The 20,382-nt window shown below is 44.6% G+C and overlaps 1 protein-coding gene across 4 annotated transcripts; it reads left to right on the top strand.

The window, feature by feature from the left end:
- Positions 1 to 324: 324 nt before the first annotated feature.
- TRAF1 (TNF receptor associated factor 1) lies at positions 325 to 19,727 on the top strand. 4 transcript variants are annotated; one of them, XR_003994468.1, is made up of 13 exons: positions 325 to 642; positions 1,979 to 2,200; positions 3,799 to 3,883; positions 7,557 to 7,655; positions 8,866 to 9,027; positions 11,669 to 11,740; positions 11,920 to 11,985; positions 12,674 to 13,111; positions 13,614 to 13,791; positions 14,399 to 14,547; positions 14,929 to 17,423; positions 18,223 to 18,372; positions 19,692 to 19,727. XR_003994468.1 is itself a non-coding variant. In XM_030506934.1 (11 exons), the coding sequence occupies exons 2-11, from the start codon at positions 1,992 to 1,994 to the stop codon at positions 15,145 to 15,147; spliced, it is 1,677 nt and encodes a 558-aa protein (XP_030362794.1). In that variant the 5' UTR covers positions 325 to 642; positions 1,979 to 1,991; the 3' UTR covers positions 15,148 to 17,468. The 4 variants fall into 4 exon arrangements, 1 of the variants encoding a protein (XP_030362794.1); XR_003994467.1 differs by lacking the exon at positions 19,692 to 19,727 and having other exon boundaries at positions 18,223 to 18,603; XR_003994469.1 differs by lacking the exon at positions 19,692 to 19,727 and having other exon boundaries at positions 550 to 642; positions 1,982 to 2,200; positions 18,223 to 18,603.
- The last annotated feature ends 655 nt before the right edge of the window (positions 19,728 to 20,382 follow it).

The raw sequence follows: 20,382 nt of genomic DNA, 5'->3' as shown, positions 1-20,382 counted from the left end.
GGATTTGCATGCATTGTTTAGCTTTGCCTTGTGTTAGGCTGGCGGTGGAAGTATCTGTGTTAGAGAGCAGCTGGAGGTGAGGCACAGCACAGCTTGCTTGAGGCTTCCCAGCAGGGTTCAGAAGGGAAGTCAAGCCTCCCACTCCCTTACTGGGGGCAGTGGGTTTCCCCCAGCAGACAGAGGTGTGGAGGGGGTGTTTTTCACTGTAATTTCGCCGTGGGGGGGGCAGGAATCTGTCACAGGCCGGGTCTCCCTTTCCGATGGCCACAACCACACCAGTTTCAGGAACTAGCTACGCACACAGATTCAGCCACCGTGGGGGAATCCGCTCCCTTGGGCCTTTCCTCGGTCCGTTCCCCATCCCCGCGGGCCGGTGCTGCTCAGCCCGCAACCGGGGGCAAGGCCGGCTTCTCGCCGGCCCCCGGGGCGCGCTGGGGGGTCCCCGATCCTCCCGGCCTCGGCGAGGCAGCAGTCGCCGAAACTCAGAGGAGCCGCCCGGCTGCGCTTCCTCTGCCTGCGGCACGGGCACCCCCACAGCGCCGAGCACCGGCCTCCGGGCCCGGCACCGCCCCGCCGGCCGGCCCCTTCACCGGCCACCCGCCCCACCCGCGGCCTCGGCCGTCTCCAGGGCGCCGGGCTCAGGTAAGCGGAGCGGGCAAGACCGAGGTAGGGGGGGCGGGCCCCGCCTCAGCCGCCCACCGAGGGGCCTCCCCAGGCGCATGAGCCTGGTCCCCGCGGCGCGCCCCTGCGAGCAGCCGCAGGGCGGGCGAGGACTGCCCGGCCGCCTCCGCCCTCCGGAGCCGGCGGTGCGGACGGAGGGTGCCCGCCGAGCCGGGGCTGCAGGACCCGCTCCCTGCCCTCCGTTGCTGCTTCACCGGGCGGTATCGGTATGATCCGCCCGCGCTGTGTGCTCCAGCGGCGGCCCGTCTGCCCCATCCTCACGTGGGTACCAACCCATGACAGCTTCCTGAACTCGCAGGTGCACGTTTGGTGTTGCTGGTTTTATGGTTCTTAGCAGACTGGGAATATCCCCATCAAATGTCTCGAGAGCCCAAGGGAATCGCCTAAGCCAGGCTACAGAAAATGCTGTTTGCTCAAAAAAGAGTGTTTTAAATGCAGGGCATGCCCTACCCACTGCTGCAGCTCTGCCTGGCCCCGTGCAGGCAGGCTTGCTTCTTTTTGTAGACACCTGTCAGTCAATATTACTTTTGATAATCCTGAGATAGGTTATTGTGTGTTAGTAGTGCTATAGGAAAAAAATTAGATTTATAAAGGCATTATGACCAAACTGCACCAGGTCTCTGGGAGAAAACCTTTCTTGGACTTTCCAAGCGACTGTGAAGCCACTGGGGTCAGTTTTGGTTGCATTTCCAAAAGTATTCAACCACCCAGCTCTTGTAACCAAAACCAAGACTGAGCACACGTGACATGTGGCTCGAGGTATACCTGGTAAGAGCACAAGTGTTAAGCTTTAAGTGGATTTGAGAGTTCTTTCATTTCACCACTAGTTATATGACTTCAGAAAAGTCACTGTGAACTTATTTGCTCAGTTTCTGCATCTATGAAGTGTGATCACAAATTTGGGCTGCTGGGAATTGGCAGTGGTTGGGGATTTACTCTACAGGAAACACTTCTGTGTAACGTGGACTGATGGGATTGTAGCTCTGAGATGGTGGCTATATTTACTTCATCATTCTACAAGCTCAAAAACTCTGGAAAGAAAACCCCAACCCTTCATTTTAATACACTGTCCATTTTCATGTTGTGTTTGAGGGAAATTTTAAGTCTGTACAGTAATTTCCTGCTGGTACCTATTCAAACCCCACTGTGACATTTAGTCACGCATGTCAGCTACAGGCTCAATTAAACAGGTCACTAGATTGCAGCACAGGTTCGGAGCTGTTGATATATTCTCTCACAGCAAAGTGAGCTTGTGTCTGCTTGTTTGAACACCTATTTTTTTCCTTCCCTCTGACAGTAGCTTACTTCAGATGGCTGAGAAAACAACCAGAGGCCCGCAGGATGTCCCCGGCTCGTCTCCTGATGAAAATGAATTTCCTTTTGGATACCCCACTAACATTTGTGAGGATGTGCCTGATCAGAAATACCTGTGCAGCAACTGCAATAACATTCTGAAGAAGGCCCTGCAGACGCTCTGTGGGCACAGGTACTGCTCAGCCTGCCTCGCCTGGATTGCACGGTAGGTCCGTGGGGCACTCTGCCATGGCTAAAAGTGCTCCTGAGAGCTGTGTTGTGCTTGGTTGGCTCTATGGCTACCTGACCCCCAGTCATTTCACTGTTTGGAAGTACTTACCTGCAGTGGACTGCAGGGTACTCGCTATCTCCTTCTTTCCAACATGGAAGCATGGGGGAGGCTGGATTACTGGGCTCGCAGATGTCGCTTTTTCTGTCTGTGTGGGAGAATGATTCTGATTTAACCTTGAAGAACTCATACAAAGCTGAGTTACTACTTCCATGGGGCTTTACAGTACTTTGATAAGTGATGTTATAGGATTTTAATAAACATTATATTAGAGTTTTATTTGTAGTAACTCAGCTGGGTCAGTACATATTAAGGTGCTGCTGCCATTAGTGACAATGACAGCCATGGTCCAGGACAACCTAAAAACCAGGAGCTGGGCGGGGATTTGCTTTGTTTGATTAGCTGCTTCTATCCTCCCTTTTCTTGCACAATTACACCTTGATCTAAATCCTGTGGAAAAGGTTATGTCTGCCTGAAATTGCAGTGCAATTCCATTAATTTGAGGTGACTTCAGCTTTGATGTATTGGAAAACAGCAGCTGTCAAGATTCAGTGACTGGCTAAGTAAGTGTAAGGCCTGTTACTGCACTTCCTCAGGGATTTGTTAGTAAGCTGGTTGTGTTTGCCAATTCTTGCAGTCCCAGCTCTGGTCACAGTGTGGGGCACCCGAAAAGCTGGGTCAGTGCACTGGCCACGTTGTGATTTAAAGATCAACATGTAATAACGTAAAAATGTGCTGAAATTAATGTATCTGACCAACTTATGTAAATCCATTACTGTAAATCTAGAACAAAGCTCCTTAATGAAGCAGCATAAACCATAAATTCCAAAAACAGTCAGCAGAACAGAACTAGAATTGTTATATCTTCCCACTAGTCTTACAGCACGAATGGGAAACTGGCTCAAATAAGCTAATGAGTGCAGTTTGAAAGCAGTTGTGCTCTGTTCAGATGGATGCTTTTCTGATGAGCTTCTTGGTCTGTGTTAGTTCATTATTAGCTGGATGCTAAACAACACTGGCAGTGAAATACATCTCTAGTAAAGTTGTATTTTTGCTTTTCCTATATGAAACTCTGTGGTAAATATTTTAAGAGTAGATTGAAACCTGTTTAGCTGCAGCAGGATGTTAACTCTCTAGAACTCAGTTCTGCACTGGTTTTATGATCTCTTTGTAATGTGAAGTCTATGCATCTGTCTGAGGAAAATGGTGTTTTCTGTGTTTTAAAAGACTTTTGTTTTCATGTTACCTTTTCTACGTGGTGTTTTTGCATAATTCATGAGATAAATAGGTTTCTATCCTTGTTTATTTTTTCTGATCCAGACTGCTCTTATTTTGCTGAAATACAGATAAGATTTTTGGGCTAGTCATGAGGAATAGAAAAGCAGGGTGGTTTTGACATCAAGATATTGAACAAGGACTATGGATTTCGAGTGGAAGTTACAATTTCCGTGGCTTTATTTGTGTCAGTGTCTATACAAAGACCTCCTAAACTACAGCACACCGATTGTTATTCCATTCTTCTTTCTTTTTGCCAGAAACAATAAAAATGCAATTTGCCAGAAGTGTAAAGAGGAAGATCCCAGCACTTTCAGTGAGGGAAGCCTGTTGGCAGAGGAAAGGGTAAGTTGTAGTTCACTAATTTATCATAAACATTCTCTGGTCTAGTCTGTAGTCATCATTGGCCCACACTTTAGGAGAGAATAATAGAAAAAGTGATAGCAACTGATAGTTACTGATATTTTAATTTATGCTTTAGTCATGTGGATTTCCCAGGTTTTGGTTTAAAAAAGTATAATGGCAGCTTTAGGACTTCCCAAATCTGTCAGGTTCTGCAACATAAAATCCCACACACTTCCATATCATTAATTTTTTATTGTCTCAAATTAACCAGTGCTTTCCTACTTGTAATAATACGTCTTAGCTGTTACTTACTACCCTTAGTGGATTTTCTAATCTTATGGTTCTCAGTACCCTTCAAATATGTTACTAAGCCTACAGGTGGAGCATCCCTAAGGAGAAAAGAGTATCAGCCAGCTGGCTGAATTGCCTAAAAAGTATTTGACAGCCAGAGTATGTGTCAGAAATAGTGCAAAACATGGAGCTGAATGTGACTGATCAAAACTAGGCACAGACAAATGTCTCATCTGTAATTTCACCATGCACATCTCTTCTGCTCTCATGTGATTTTCCAGGCCGACTGCTGCACTATTCTGTATCCTGAATACAAACTGAGCCATAATACTCAGTCCCAGCTTATCTTTTTCCCTCCTGATTATGTGTAGGAATACCAAGAGACACACCTTCTGTCTAAATGTTTTAGGGGAAAATGGAAGCAAATAAGCAGTGAGGTAAAAGATGAAATTCGGGAAGTGGCTGCAGCAAAATAATGAACCTGCAGTTAGTAGTGAATAGCTCAGAAAAAATCCGCAATTCTGCAATAAATTTCCCAGTGACAAAATTTCATGCATCATGTAACCAAAAATAGGTACAGTTAAACCCTTATGAACTTCTTATTCTGTGTCGAGTCTCAGTTCTCTTATAACTCTGGGATTTCTCTGCTGTGGGATTCTCACTGGGTCTGCTGGGACTTTCTGCACCATCTGTGGGTGGGTTGTAAACGGGGCCCCACTCTTGCAAGCTGATCTGCCTGGGCAGATTCTTCTGCCTGCTGAGTGTCCAGATGAAGTCAATCACCACGAAGCCATGAGGATCTGCCTGTGTAGATCAACTTACAGCAAGTTGTCTGAGTTTGTAAACAACATGAATAATAGCAGCTTTATTCTTTATATCTATTCCTGATAACCTCTGCTTCGCCTTTGCTGTGGGCATGTTTAATGTTTATTTCCCATGCTGTTTGCATGTTTATATTTTAAATAAGATACCTACGCAAGGAAAAGAAAGGCTTTATCAAGATGTATGTTTGCCTTAGCTTATCCCATGATCTATTTCCATAATCACTTCCATCCCTCCCTGTTACACTCTTGATTTATAATCCCTTCCTATGCAACATTACTTCAAGCCTTACCATGGTGCTGTTCATCAGTATCAGCTACTGAGTGTCTGCATCTGTCAGTGCAATCAGTTAGGGGAGTGGGGCATCACACCCTGGCACTGACATTCATGGGCCTGGCTTAGAGGACAGTGTCCTGCTCTGAACTGAACATGAACCGCTTTGTGGCTCTCTCCTCTCTGTGTTTACAGCAGCCATAGGTCCTGGTTCAGCTGCAGAGGGCCAACTTTAGCTGGAGAGAAAAAAACCCACTGGATTTATCCCAGAAAGCTTTTGGTCAGATTGATCTGTTAACTTGTTCCTGGCTGATCATCCTGACCGTATGAGCTGTAGACCAGAGTCCTGCCTTAGCTAGAAGCCAGAAGACCCACACTGTGTGGGGTCAGGGTGCCAAGGAGAAGTGCTTATGGCTTTTGTGGTTTTTGGATGGGACATGGCAGGGGACCTCCATTTGTGTGACAGGCAGGTCTGTGCAGGTATGTGTGCCATGAGAGTCACCCGTGGCCAACATCAGCAGCACCTGCACCAACATCTTCCTTTGAAACAGAGAAAAAAGGGAGATGTGCAACTACAATACATCAAATATTCTTTCTGTTTCCTTCTTTTTGACCAGAGCACTTTTATATTCCAGAGAGTCATCTCAGTTACTGTATGGAGGTCTGATGCAGGTCCCTAAATGAGTTCTGTGCAAACTCAGGTTCCCAGACAAGAGGGCAGAGCTTTGGGTGAATGTCTCAAAGCAGCGACCTGTGCAGCTGAAAGAAGAGATGAGGATTTCCTTCCTTGTTTCTCACCTGAGCAGTGTCCATAATGATTTAAAAGTACAAGTGTAAACCAGAAAGCCCAGGAAGTGCACGTAGCAGTAAGAGACACGTGCACTGCTGGGACTGCCCCCATAGTTAAATGTATTTTAAATTATCTATTTTGTAATGTCAGGAAATTCCTGGAGTTTTTCTCTTCTGACAAAGGGGGAAAAGCCACCATGTGCCTGATAACTTGAATTTCTTTTCTTTGATTTTGCTCATAAATTAGACGAGACTGTTTCAGAGGCTGGGGCTGGCCTGCTTTCACTAATTTTCCATGGATTATTAGCTTACTACAGAAACTCTTCCATATACGCAGATGGAGCCATACGTGGCTGTGTACAACCTACATGATTATGTTTTAATTCCTTGTTTGCAATTTGTGTGCAAAGCTCTGGACTTTGCTTGCAGGTTGAGATGAGGAAATGAGTTTCTGTGACACCTTGCATATAGAAGTGCATCTTCTTACCACTCCTAGCATTGGCTACGCTTCTATTTTGTGATTTAATGATAGATGTGGGTAACATCATGCTGCATGTGTACAAACATATTGTATCTAGATGAGAAAAAAACCCCAACCAACCGGGAATGTTGAAGCTGATAATTTTGTTTGTTTGTTTTAGCTCATTTTGTGGAATGTCAGTCACTTCATTGAAATGGGGTATCATTTGTAAATCCTTTCCTCCCCCTATTTGCAAAGGTTCCCTCTGCCCAATTCTTGCCTTGTCTATTTTGGGAAATCTGCAGTCCTCTGTGTACTTACCAAGAGAGCATCTAAAACCATACCATTAACTTTAGCAGGGCTTGTTCTTGTGTCAGTGTGCCTATTTGGATTGTGCAAGTTGTAATGTTTGAAGTGTGTAGTGTTTCATAATTTACATAAGAATTGTACATTTTTTCGTGGTTAACATAGTAAAAACAATCTACATAATGCAAAAAACCCCACTCACATGTGGTTTACATTTCTTTAGTGCACAGTGCCATAGTAAATGGAAACAGCCATGGCCTGAGAAATGTGTCCTCACTGCAGAACAGTCTCAAGTCTTCTGTGCAGCACGTTTAAGAGGTGTTAATGACCCCAATAATGAAATGCATTCATTAAGAGTAGCACATGGCAGCACCCTACGGTTAGGGTCCTGTCAGCACATTCATTGCGTGTGATATATTTCAGGCTTCTATGAAAAGGAACTTAAAATAATGGCTGTAGTTGGCTAGGAATATTTTCAGTGAATTTAAATTACATCAAACAGTTTCGTTTTGAACCATAAGAAAGAAATTATTTAACAATTATTTGGGCTTCTACTGCACTAAGATGGACTTGCTGGGTTAGAGAGCCTTATGGCAATACAGCAAATGGAAAAGAAATAAGGGATTTATCAAGATCTGAAATTTTGACACAGTCACCTCATTCCTATGTCAGAAATGCATGCTGGAGTACCTTCTGACCAGTGCTTTTTTCCTTACTGTGTTTTCTTTCCAGGCATTTGGCGATGCTGCTATTAATAAAGAGATTTCTGAACTGAGAGTACACTGTGTGACCCTGGGGTGCAGCTGGTCTGGTATCATGAAAAACTTTGAAGTACGTTTAAAGGCAATTTGTTTAAATACACTCTGACTTGAATGGGGACAGGCAGACAACAAAACTAGGTTCTCAGCAAACACATATCAATGCAACATCAGTAGAATCAACCAAGGCACCAGGATTTATACAGAGTACCTAAAAACGTGCCATTAACTTTAGTAGGGCTTAGACCAAATTGAGAACAGACTGATGTGAAGTGCCTCATGTAAAATAGGTGTGGGAACAGAGGGTCTTTCTGCATTCATAACAGGTAGTCTGCTGTGTACCTCATATAACTCTATCTGAGAAGCATCCGAGGTGCTGCTGCCTTTTCTTTGCTAATTATGCAGAAATTTTCTATGATGTGAGTCTATTCCTCTTTAAGGAAAAAATCTACTCACTTTGCTTAGCTTCATAGTTCAGAGAATTGGAGCCCCTCTCAGCATGAATACATGGCAAAGTTGATTTAAGAGTTGGGCGTGTGATTGAAATTGGCATTTCTGAGCCTGGTCTGTAGGGGACAGCCATCTCCCTGTAAAGACAAAATCAGCTGTGACACGGTGCCTACAGAAGCTCCAGTAACAGAGGTCAGGATAAATAGGTCTTATTGAAAGACTGTGTAGACCTGTTGGATGTAGTTGTGAAAGAAGTAATGCTGATATTTTTCCTTGTTGAAATGAGACGATGCAAATAGTGTAAAGGAAATGTTTTAAGAGTTATTTTGAATATAGTTATATGCAACAATAACAATTGTGTAACAAAGGTGTAAGATGCGGTGCAGAGATGTCGGCAGCCTAACCATATCCATTCTATCAGACAAAGCATGATGGTCTCAGTGGTTAAACCCACCATCCAAAGCACCTCCAAAACTACCTCAGAAAAAACCCAGGCTAAAAGTTAGGGATCCTCTTAATACAATTAAAAAAGCTGGGACCAGGATCATGTTATTTTCCAACACAAGCACTACAGAGAGACAGTTCAAGGTATTTGAAATTAGCAAAAGTTGTTGGTTGGTTGGTTTGGGGTTTTTTAAACTTAGAAATTAACAAGAAAGCCCCAGTAAAATAGGTGATTTTTTCACCAGTAATCTCAGTAACATCATGGAGTGGGACTTTACCCAAGCTTAGAAGAAACACAAAGCGAAGATCTAGGCTGGCAGAATGGAGACTATTTATAGGTGAATGCATATCTGCAGTTTACATTTCAGTTTATGACTTTTTATTTTCAGGAGCATCAGAGCTTATGTGAATATGCTTTAATCCCTTGTCACACTGGTTGTGGACATGTGGTGATGAGAAAGAAACTTGCAGATCATTTGGAAAATGGATGTGTTAATAACGTGACAACGTGTCAGAGGTGTAAGCAGAGCTTATCCAGTAGTGAATACCAAGTAAGAACATTTCTCTGTATCAAATGAGGGCTTTGTATTAATGGCTTAAATAATCTATCATGACATTTTTTATCCCCTGCTAGTGCACTTGGAGAATATTTAATTTTCCTCAGTTTGCTAATTTTTCCATGCATGCGTTGGAGGGAAAAATGAGCTGTATTTGATAGTCTGCTTGTGACGTTACAAGAGAGAGGGGAACATCTGTGTGCTCATCCTGGGCTTGTGCAGCCCATGTTTTAACTCCTGTCTCAAAGCATGTGTCCCACTATGAGGTAGGTAAGAAGCAGAACAACACAGGTGATGGGAAGAGACCTTGAAAGTGGCTGGAGTTTTATTTGAACTAAAACTGCCCACAGATTTGTAAGGCAGGATTCTGTCAGATAGTATTTCTATTAGATATGGTCAGGTGTAACTCACCAAATTAGCAGCAGTGTCCGTATATATCAGGAAGAGCACACTCTGGATTTACTGCAGATTGCTCAGTGACTGTTTAAACATATTTAGTTTATATTTTTTATGTTTAAGTTGTGTTTTACACTGTTGTGACAGGGACTTGCAAATGAATGTGCATATAACCCTGTGTGTATGCAGCCTGAAGTTAACAGTAGTGGATAGCTTTGCATGCCGTAACTGTCACCAATTTATGCCTTTCCAAATACTGAGCTGTGAGATTTACTCAATATGGAGGTAACAGTCCTTCTGGGATAAGAATAAAGCACTCTTGCTAAAACATTCTTCTTGGGAAGCTTTTGCATGTGCTCTTCATATCTTATTAACCCTTACAGAGAGAGAAGAATATCTGGATCCAGGCATGTTTTACCAGTGCTAAATCCAGTGTACGTTTCAGAGAGACAGTAAATACCAGAAGGTGGCAACCCTTAATCCCTTACTTCTGTGAGTGCAGTAGGCAGGCTGGAGAAGGAAACCTGAGCTGCCTGATGTTCCCTGAGCACCTTGTCTTTTCAGAGGTCTGTGATACCACAGATCCATCTCAGAGGGCTTCATTTTCCTGCAATGAAGAACTGTTTTCCTCCCACTCATTCGGTTAGCTAACATCTAATTAATTTTTTGGCTAGGAAACCTTGACAACCAAGCAGGGGATTGGCCTTGAGATGTTGATTTTTCTTTGCCTCCCTCAGTATTTGTGAAACTGGAATTTTGCTGGTTACATGATCTGCTTTATTAAATTTGCCATTACGTGACATAAGAATTTTGATTATTTGTGTGCATTCAATGTATCCACAATCCTCTGGGAGCAAATAGTAAGTTTTGGGCACTGCTCTCGCTCTCTCCATCTTCGCCAATCAGTTATTGGTCTTGTGATTTCTGTATTTCCATATTTTAAAGGAACTTCTTACCAGCCCCTCTCCCCCTCAAAGAATCAGTGCTCTGAAGGAGTCAAATAGTAGAAAGGAAGAAAATAAAGGCATACTTTATGCAACAGTTAAGATAGAGTATTAAAAATGAGCTAGAGAGTGACAAAAACCTGTGGCTGCATTTCTGAGGATTGAAAGAGAAACCTCAGCACTATTCAGGGGAGACTTTAAGGTTGTTGGAATGGCTTTATGAAAAATTTCTAGACTGCTATAGGAAATGTACTGGTGTGCAAAGGCATTTATAAAGATTAAAGACAGCCCCCCCGAACAGTTTGAATTGAAAGCTGACAGTTGCTGTCTTAAATACACATATTACACTTGTGTGAACCGATGGCAGGAGGATTACTTTACCCTTCTTGGAGCCAGAAATGGCAGGAAGTCTCATGTTAGTGGTAATGCATTTTGCATTAGCACATCGTGATGGAAAATTTGGACTCCAGCCTTCAAAATGGTAAAAAGCAGGATGCAAGAAGGGTCTGCACATTAAACAAACTAGAAGTCAATGCAAGAGGAGTTTATGTTTGGATTTCCTGTATATTTGCTTTCTGTTCTGTAATCCACCTGCATGTCGTTGCATATATGTGTACACGTGTGTGTGTGTGCACATAACTACTGGGCAAGACTTGTACATTGCCAGTCTTGTATCAAATTCCCTAGGGTGAGCTTGCAGAGCATCTGTAAGTAGTTTCCAAAAGCTCTGGGCCCCATAAGCAAAAGATCACACTTTGTACTTCCACTTAACAGGTATTGCATCTGGAGACCTGTCACTGAGCACGCCTGTGGGGCTGGGAAGAAAATTAATCAGCTTGGAGGCTTAGCTTGAGAAACCTCTGAGTCTGCAGTTCGTTGTGCAGGGGACAGCAGCACCCACTCTTAGCAGATGTGCTTCGGTCCCAGATTTCGGAATGTTATTTCCTCTAAAAAGAAGCCAGAGAACTCTGCAACTCTGGCACAGTGAGGCCCCAGGCAGGCGCTCTCTGGACAGGGATTTCGCAGCTTGTGATGTGGAGCTCACAGTGCTCCTGTGAAGTTACCCTTCCTTCCTTTCCTCTTCCTTAAACCCACACCTTCCAGGAAGAAAGCAAGAAACTTATTGTAAACTTTTTCTTCCATAACACGAATTTCCTGTTGAAAAACCTCCCAAATCCCCAAGTTTCTATAAAATAGGAATAGCATTCCCAAACACTGTTTCAGAGACTCCTAAATAAAGATGCTCAATGATTTTAATAATGTACTGAATTCTTTTCTTCTTGTCTTAATGACAGGAACATTCATGTGAAAGCAGTTTATGTAAGGAACAAAGCCATGTGCAAACAGAAACCCCATCAAGAGAAAAGGTAGGTAAAAGATGAGTGAATTTTCAAAGCTAGTCGGATTCTGTAAACTGTGGTAATGCCTTGACTTGAATTAACTTGATTTACAGCTGCTGGGATTGTGGCCTAGTTGTTTGTAGGTAAATAAAAGAATCCCTTTAAACTGGTATTTGATTGTTTTCTTTTCTTTTTTCTTTCAACAGAACTGCTCCACACCCTCAGTTAACAAGGATGGATGTCGCTTTTCTGAGGTCGGCTGTTCGTTTAGGGTGAGTGACGTGCTGCCTTCAGGAAGGTCTCCAATGGTGCACAACAGCACTGTGCCTTTGGTCTAACCAGCCTTTGTGTTCTGGGTAGTGGGCCTTGATTTACATAGATCTTTAAGAAAAGAGGGAAAGTCTACCCACGTTTAGCAGACAGCAGAGGAGTTGTGGAACTGCCATGGTTGGTTACACAGTTCAGCCACTGATACTCTGTATCCTGCACTGTGCATTCACTACAGCTAAAGATGGATGTTTATTACAGTTCTGCTGGTTTATCAGATACGTTTTGGATATTCCTTCCAGGGTAACATCTCTTAAAACAGTGAAAAGTCGTCTTTGCATTTTAGTTGGCATCTGTTGCCTTGTCTCACTTTTTGTGGTCAGTGGATGTATTAAATATTGGTTTATTTAAGAATCTTGGGAGGACTCCGCCTGGAATCCTCTTTAATCCAGAAATTGTAGGTAATTGTTTTCTTTTTATGTAGCATGTGTACACATGTGAACACATAGCCTAAATGAGAGGGCTCTTCTTTCCATGTCTCCTCTGAGTCGGCTGCGTTGTAGCTGGACCTGTACCTTGCAGATGTTCCATCTCTGTTTCTCCCCAAGAAATTAAAGTGGACATTGCTTGATTTGGCTGCAGGCCAGTTATGGTGATTGTGCAGAGTGTATTGACAGTGTCTTCTTCTCACAGGGAAGCACAGAGAAGATAAAGGATCATGAAAGAACCGCAGTTGGGGCCCACATGCTGCTTCTCCTCCAGCACATAAAGCAACTGAAGGCAAGCTTGTGCACTGCTGCCAAAGCTGCAAATGGTTTCATCCCACAGACAGAGCTGAATGTGAATGGTGCAGGAAAAAGCATCCCCAATCCGCAGATCCTAGCGGGGCTGGAAATCCGTGAGGATCTGGAAGAAGACTGTTTTCCTGGATCTTCCATTTCTGAAGAGGAATCTGTTCTGCAGCAACTTGTGAGGGAGAAAGTGATTTCTGAGCTAGAAAATAAGCTGCAAGTGTTTGAGAATATTGTGGCAGTGCTCAATAAAGAGGTGGAGATCTCTAGCTTGGAAATCATGGCCTTTCGGAGGCAAAGTGAACTTGATCAAAATATAATACGAGGCCTTGAACTGAAGGTAAATAGTTATGATAAGCATTGTCTGTGTGCTTGTTCTATAGCTAACAAGTACTTACATCTATCAGTGAGAAGTGGTGTAGAGATCAGGACAGAGATGGGCACAGGAATTTGAGCTGTGAAGTGTGAAGTTCTGGTCACATCTACAGGATCCTTTTGGAGCTTTGGATATATTTTCAAATGGGAATCTCTAATATTTGTTATCTAAACCCATGTTTAGGTACCTAGATACTCCTGAGAGTTTTGAACGTTCAGAGTTTGCTGTGATCAGACTGTGAGCAAGCAAGACAATTGTTTCACTGATCCTCTTAAAGCAGCATTATTCCTGGAGGGCCAAACAACCATCTGTCCAGTTGTTTGCCTTCATTTTGGCACATCTGATTTCTTAAAAAGAAATCAGAGGAGACCCTCCAGAACGTGAGGACTCCAGAAAGATTCTGGTACTTCTGCAGCACAACAACCTGGAGAGGAGGATTGACTGCAAACTGGTTTGTTTCTTCTAGATTGCAGAGTTGCACCGGTGCCTGACACAGAAGGACGCAGGCCTGAGCAGCCTGCATAAGAGTCTTCTGTTCTCTGAGCAAGCTTCCTATGATGGGATCTTTCTGTGGAAAATAACAGATGTTGGCAGGAAGCTACAAGACTCTGTGACTGGAAGAACAGTCAGTTTGTTTTCACCAGGTAAAACACATAATGTATACGTGTGTAAGCAAAACCCAGTCCTTTAGAAACCCCACTTCTTTCTCTAGAATGGTGCTTGTTTCTGCTTGTGTGGACAGGAAGTTCTTTAACTCCTTAAACTAAGATGCTGTTTATGCAAAGACCTATGCAAAGAACTACAGGCATGCTCTCCTGCCTGTAGTTCAGGGCAGATGTGGTGTGCTCTTCGAGTGTTGTGCTCTGTTCTGGGCTTTCACTTTGCAATTTGCCCGCCCTGCAGCCTCTTGCAGTGACATCTGCTGGATCCCTCTCGTGTAACCCACAGCCTGGTGCCTGATGGTACCCAGCGGCTTTCTGCGGCAGTTCTCTCCCATGTGAGAAGTAATTTGATTAGGTAAAATATGCTTGTGGGGGCTAATAACAGGTAATTTTCACCGAGGCACTAAAAGCACTCCAACCACTGGATTTTCATTGCTTATAATCTCCAGGGTGTACTGATTTGTCTGTTCTCATCTCTGTGATAGCAAAACACGCCATAGACCATCTTTTCCCATATGCCAGAACACTCATTATGTCCTTTTTTTTCCCCCCAAAGGAGGCTTTACTAATGAAGAGTTCTGATTTTCAGCTTTCTACACTGCAAAGTACGGCTACAAGGTCTGTCTGAGGGTGTATCTGAATGGGGATGGGACGGGAAAAGGAACCCACATGTCCCTGTTCTTTGTTGTCATGAAAGGAGACTACGATGCTTTGCTCCCATGGCCTTTCAGGAACAAGGTAAGAGGGGCAACCTTTTTATATCACACTAACAGAATGAATGTAGTGGCTGCAACCAAAACTGGGGTTTGTTGAAGTTGTCAGGAGAGAGATGAAAAAAGTCTCTGGACTGTGCAGTTCTCTACCAAGAAATAATTCCTTTACTTTATTTAATTTTATTTTATGGGTGGCAGAGTTTTAAATCCTTCATCTGGGAACTGTTACGGTTTCCCCTGTGGAGAGTAACTGACCTTGCAGGCTGTGAAACATTCATTATCATTTGTATTTAATTATCGATAGAGCATCCAGCTGCTTTCGCAGCATGTTTGCACTTCTGTCTCTGCTGTTTTCTGGTGTATTTTTTAGTTCAGTAACTCATCATTTCCACATTCTGTTTTTCAGGTTACATTCATGTTGCTTGACCAAAACAATAGGGAACATATTATTGATGCGTTTCGCCCAGACTTGACTTCTGCTTCATTTCAGAGACCAGTGAATGATATGAATATTGCAAGTGGCTGTCCCATGTTCCTCCCTTTGTTCAAATTACAGTCACCTAAATATGCCTATGTGAAGGAAGACACACTTTTCCTTAAATGCATTGTAGAAACAAATCAGTAAATCTTGGAACATGGGTGTCTGGTAAAACACTCACCGAATTTCATTCGTTTACAAGAAAACCAAAACATCAGCTTGAGACCTTGTATTAGTTTTCGTGTGCACGCAAAATCAGAGAGCCCAAGCCTGAATCCCTGAATCCATTCACATCAGCTGAACATCTGCCTGCTAGAGTTAGCTACAGCTGAGCATGCCCAGTACTTTGCCCATGGATATTGGAAATGAGAACTGTGATTATTTCATCAAACCAACCAATACTCCCAGTGTAGATGTATGTTACAGTCACACACACACCCCTGCGGATGCACTTGTGGAAAGAGGCACTGTTCTTTCTCACACCTGGCCCAGATGTGGGTGTTATTCTGCTGAGGTGCTGGGCAGGGAGAGCAGCCAGAGCTCCCTTCTAGGACCCTGGGGTTAGGAGGTTTCGGAAGCTGAGCCTTCCCCATCCTCCTCTGGCTGTGCAGCTCCATTCCCAGGAGGCACGGTGCCGGCTGGCAGCCCTGGTGCAGGATTCTGGCTGTTCCCCCCCAGGGACACGGGCAGATTCCTTCCCCTGAGGCACCGATCGGGTGTCTCTGTGCTTATTGGTGACCTTGAAAGCAGTGAGTTGTGGATAGCGTCTGTAACTGGAGTTGATACCGGATGATTTATGTCTTGCTATTTATTTTAGATCTATATTTATATGCTCTGTAAAGAGATGTTCTATTGCATCAGCAATCGGTGACCACATTGCACTGTGCCTTGGGGAAATCACCTCTTGTATTTCCAAAGGAGTCGATTGAGTTTCCCATTTCAGATACGGAGCTCTGAGGGTTGTTAACCCCTGGGAAGTTCAGAGCCCAACTAAGCAGTGTAAGGACTTCTCACTAGCTCCATTTTCAAGTGTTCAGTCACTTCCTGAACCTTCAAGGCAAGTGACTTAGTAGAAAATACTGATTATTTCTTTTTATTATTGCTTAATTCTTTTTATGTGCTCTGATGCCTAATTCTTGTCAACGCTAAAACAGAACTACTAGACATGGTTTTGTCTTTAATTATTATTTTAAATAGAGGTAAGGAATGAATAATTTAATTTTTTTTTTTTTTTATAAGCAAATTGAGCTTGGAAGTCATGCTTGGGCTGCACCAAAAGGAGTGTGTCCAACAGGTCACGGGAGGGGACTCTCCCCCTCTACTCTGCTGTGGTGAGACCCTCCTGCAGTCCAGTGTCCAGCTCTGGAAACAGGCTGAGAGAGCTGGGGGTGTTCAGCCTGGAGAAGAGAAGGCTCCTTAAGGGGAGACCTTAGAGCAGCTCCAGTGCCTAAAGGGGGTACCGGAAACCTGGAGAGGGGCTTTGGACAAGGGCCTGTAGGGACAGGACAAGGGGAATGGCTTTAACCTGCCAGAGGGGAGATTGAGATGAGCTCTTAGGCAGAAGCTCTTCCCTGTGAGGGTGCTGAGGCGCTGGCACAGGGTGCCCAGAGAAGCTGTGGCTGCCCCATCCCTGGCAGTGTTCAAGGCCAGGTTGGACACAGGGGCTTGGAGCAACCTGCTCTAGTGGAAGGTGTCCCTGCCCGTGGCAGGGGTTGGAGCTGGATGAGCTTTAAGGTCCCTTCCAACCCAAACCATTTATGAGTCCATAAAGAACTTACCCTTCTCAAACAACCTGGCTACTGCCAGAGTAAATAGAGGTACAGTACAATCAAGGTCCCTTCCAACCCAAACCAGTCTGGGATCTGAGACCCCGAGTCTCTCTCAGTTTCTCTCTTCCATGTTTAAACTGTTGTTTCAGGGACAGAAAGTTATTTTTCCAGTAACGTGCCAATCCCCATAACCACACTGGGGTAGCATGCCTAAAATTATTATGCTTTTCATGGCCGTGTAATTTTGACAAGTGCTGTATTTATTACAACCATTCATTTTTTCTTACAATTTTATTTATTTCCTAAATAAAGCTTACTAACTTAAAAAACAAATAAGTTTTTGTGTTATTTTCACTGTAAACCAGGGAATTGAGCAACTTGGAGATAGGACAACAGTGGTTTGCTGTAGGAAGAGCTGCACAGTGCTGCAACACTCGCTTATTCCTACTGCAGGAGCAGGTTTATGCAGCGTGGGGCTGAGCACTGCCCAGTGCTCCAGAAACAACCAGTCCCTGTCCTGAAAAGCCAATAGTGCCAACAGCAGCCAAGGTGCTTGGAATGAAGAGCCTCATCTGTGGTCCCATGGGAAATCACTGGAAACTTTGGAAATGAACCCTAAAGCATCTCAATGTCACTGCTGCTTTGCCTCTGGAGGTTGGTGTGTTTGTATGAGAGATGCAGCACCCAATAGATGGGGTTTTGACCTGGAAAATTGACTTAAGGGTTGGACAATGCTGATTCCCGTGGCACTGCCCCCTTGCCAACGGGGCTCAGCGCACAGAGGGACCTGCTGTGGGGAAGTGAGTGTAGGGAGGGCAGCAGGATCTGCCACAGCAGCTTATTCCAGAGCCTCATGTGGCTCCTGCAGCCAGAGCTGAGCGGGAGGGAGGCAGCAGCTGATCTCCCAGGAATCACTGCAGATTAAGATAGTGGTCAGCTCAGCCTGGTTGCCTGGGAATCGGAGCTGCTCCCTACCTGTCTAAGCTTTCCGTGGTCCTCACTGGCCCTGGAGCTGCTTTTCCACTGGGGTTTTTAATTAGCTGCTTTTATCATAGTGGACATTGACTTCCCGGGCCTGCCTCTCTGCTCCACTGTTACTTTTCTCTGCAAAATCCTTTTCCACGTAGAGCTGTTGTTTCTTAAAAATAATTAGGAGGGTTTTCCTTGTGTGTGACAGACAGTGAGAGAAGGTGGGGGGGAAATGAGTAAAGCTGTGTGTGGGTGAGAGCTGGGGAAAGAGAGAAAGTGTGTGGGAGAGAAGATGTGAATGTGTGTGTGCAAGAGAATATTGATCTGTATGTGTCTGCATCGAGGGAAGCAAAAATGTCTGTGTGTGCATGTGCAGGTTGACGGATACATCCAGCAGAGAGTGACTGACCTGATGCCTCCGTGCTCTTCTCTTGTGTGATCCTACCAGGACCAATTACACTGATTTTATTTTTCCTGTGCACAGACAGGATTTCACTGATGGCAGGAGCCCGGTGTTGCTGCAGGCAGGAGGTCACATCACACAGGAGCACCACAAGCTTCAGGGAGGCAGAAGCATTGACACTGGATGAATAAATACCCTGGAGAAAGGACACCACTGTGCCCGCCCTGCCTGGTAAAAATCAATTTTAAATGTTTATTGGAAGCCCTTTAGTTCCAGTTTTCCTTCTAGCCAGACATTCTCAGTGGGGAAATCCGTGAAGTGAAATGAGAGGAAAGCTGCAAGGCTGCAGTTTGCAGGACCTTGTGCTTGGCGTCCTGCAGCAGAGGTGCCTCTGCTTCAGTACAGCGTCACCCGGAGCCAGGTTTTGGGATGACTCAGGCCTGGATGGCCTGAGTCTGCAGAGGGAGGAAATTCGTTACTGGCTGCATATGTGGGGTGGGACAGCCCGTTGGTGTAAAACCATCCGTGGGGTGGGAGGTGGATGCAGCCTTGCTCGTTTGCAGCGGGTAAGAGCCAACTGAAGTAGAGGCAAACGGAGCTGCCGCCCAGCTTGTGAAAGTGGCACATTAATGTGGGCTCTGCGCAACTGACAGAAAGGTCTTGAGGTGACTCAAGGCCTGAAAAGCAGCAGAGGCACCTGGTGCCACAGGCTTGAGCCTGGGATGGAGCTCATGAAGGAGCATCACGGGCTGGAGGAGCAGGACTGGCTCTGAGGCTCGCCCCAGCTCCTGAAAGGCTAAAGCAGGGTTGGAGCCTGTTGTTTCCATGCTGCAGGCTGGAGAGCAGGAGGAAAGGGAGAGCAAAATCCCCCCAGGCAAGTGAGGGGCTACCATAGGGCCATGCCCTTGACCCAGAGGTGGCATCAAGGGATCCCCATCAGCACAGCATTGCACCCCATAGACACCACCCATGTTCTTCTGGAGAACATTCCAGAATAATTCCAGTTGCACCAATGGGCATTTGCCTACTGCAGTTTTGTAGCTGGGGAAGCAGCACAAACATCCCCCTGGAAATTCAGATCTTCCCTCCCCGGTTTTCGCTTTTCCTCAGGAACAAAACGGGCTCTTCTTTCTCTCTTTTTGGGGTGGATATCTTTTCTGATTCTTTCTTTATTTCTTTCTTTTCTGGGGGATGTCTTTTCTGAGCCATGCTCAGGGTCTGCAGACGTGTACACAACATATCTATGTCAAAATTCTGTAAAGGCTCCATTAATATAAAGCTCGCACAGCTGTAAGAACACAAGCTCTTCACATCTTATGCAATTGCATAGAAGCACGCAAAGAAAGTTAAGCTTAAGAAAAAAGGGGATATGGATTAAATTCGTGCTAAATAAACAATAAAAAGACATGAAACCCAATGCCTGAATGCTCTTCCTTTTAAAGGCAGGGCTGGCATAAACGAGCTGAATGTCAGATTTAACTGCTCTGATTCTAATTACAACCATACCTTTGTTCCAATATGCCCTTTGGAATATCACTTTCCTCTGAAAGAGCTCAAACAAGAGTGAGCTCCCCCGTGCACGAGGCACTGCCGGAGCATTACCGTGTCCATGTGGAATGCATCGAGCTGCGGCGCTTTCCAAACACGGGGCTCTGCTCCAGGCTTTGGTGTTCCTGGAACAAGCTCCTGATTTTCATCTTCAAGACCTTCAGCCACATAAACGTCTTGATAAGGAAATGGATGACACTTAACTGGGAATGAAGTTGGAATCGGAGCGGTATCGGGAGTTCTCTAATCCAGCAAAGTGCTTCTGTGGTGGAAATGAGCAGCCAAAATGATTTTTCTTTGGTCTGGACCAGATCAAATGATGCAGAAATATCAAAGAGAGTTTTGGTGAGTTGAATCAGGACCAGTTGCTCTGTGACTAATGACAAAGAGTCATCGTGCTTCTGTAGCTACCATGGTCTCAAATAGTCAAGGACAAGGTTTGTAGGGAAAGATAATATATCTTTTAATTGACTAATAAAGCTGAAAAAAGTCCAGGCAAACTTCTAGGCTCCTAAGCCCTTCTTCAGGACAGAAGAGGAACTCATAACCTTGCTTACAGTTGCTTTGAGCTTGACTTGGTTGTGTCAATCAGGTGGTTTCAGCAAAAAAGTGGTTGAGACCATGAAGCAGAAGGAAGCATTGGCTGGGAAAGAAAGAATTCTGTTAATAGTCTCAAGCTGCTTCAGTTGCAGC

The sequence above is a fragment of the Strigops habroptila genome, chromosome 15, assembly GCF_004027225.2.
Source record: "Strigops habroptila isolate Jane chromosome 15, bStrHab1.2.pri, whole genome shotgun sequence".
NCBI lineage: Eukaryota > Metazoa > Chordata > Aves > Psittaciformes > Psittacidae > Strigops > Strigops habroptila.
The sequence above is the reverse complement of the archived record's forward strand: the minus strand, read 5'-3'. Positions and strand labels throughout refer to the sequence as shown.

Excerpts from the sequence above, each read along its gene's own strand:
- TRAF1 (XM_030506934.1), top strand. The coding sequence starts at position 1,992 with ATGGCTGAGAAAACAACCAGAGGCCCGCAGGATGTCCCCGGCTCGTCT. Across the intron at positions 2,201-3,798 it reads TGCCTCGCCTGGATTGCACG|AAACAATAAAAATGCAATTT; the intron begins GTAGGTCCGTGG and ends TCTTTTTGCCAG. Across the intron at positions 13,112-13,613 it reads TACGAGGCCTTGAACTGAAG|ATTGCAGAGTTGCACCGGTG; the intron begins GTAAATAGTTAT and ends TGTTTCTTCTAG.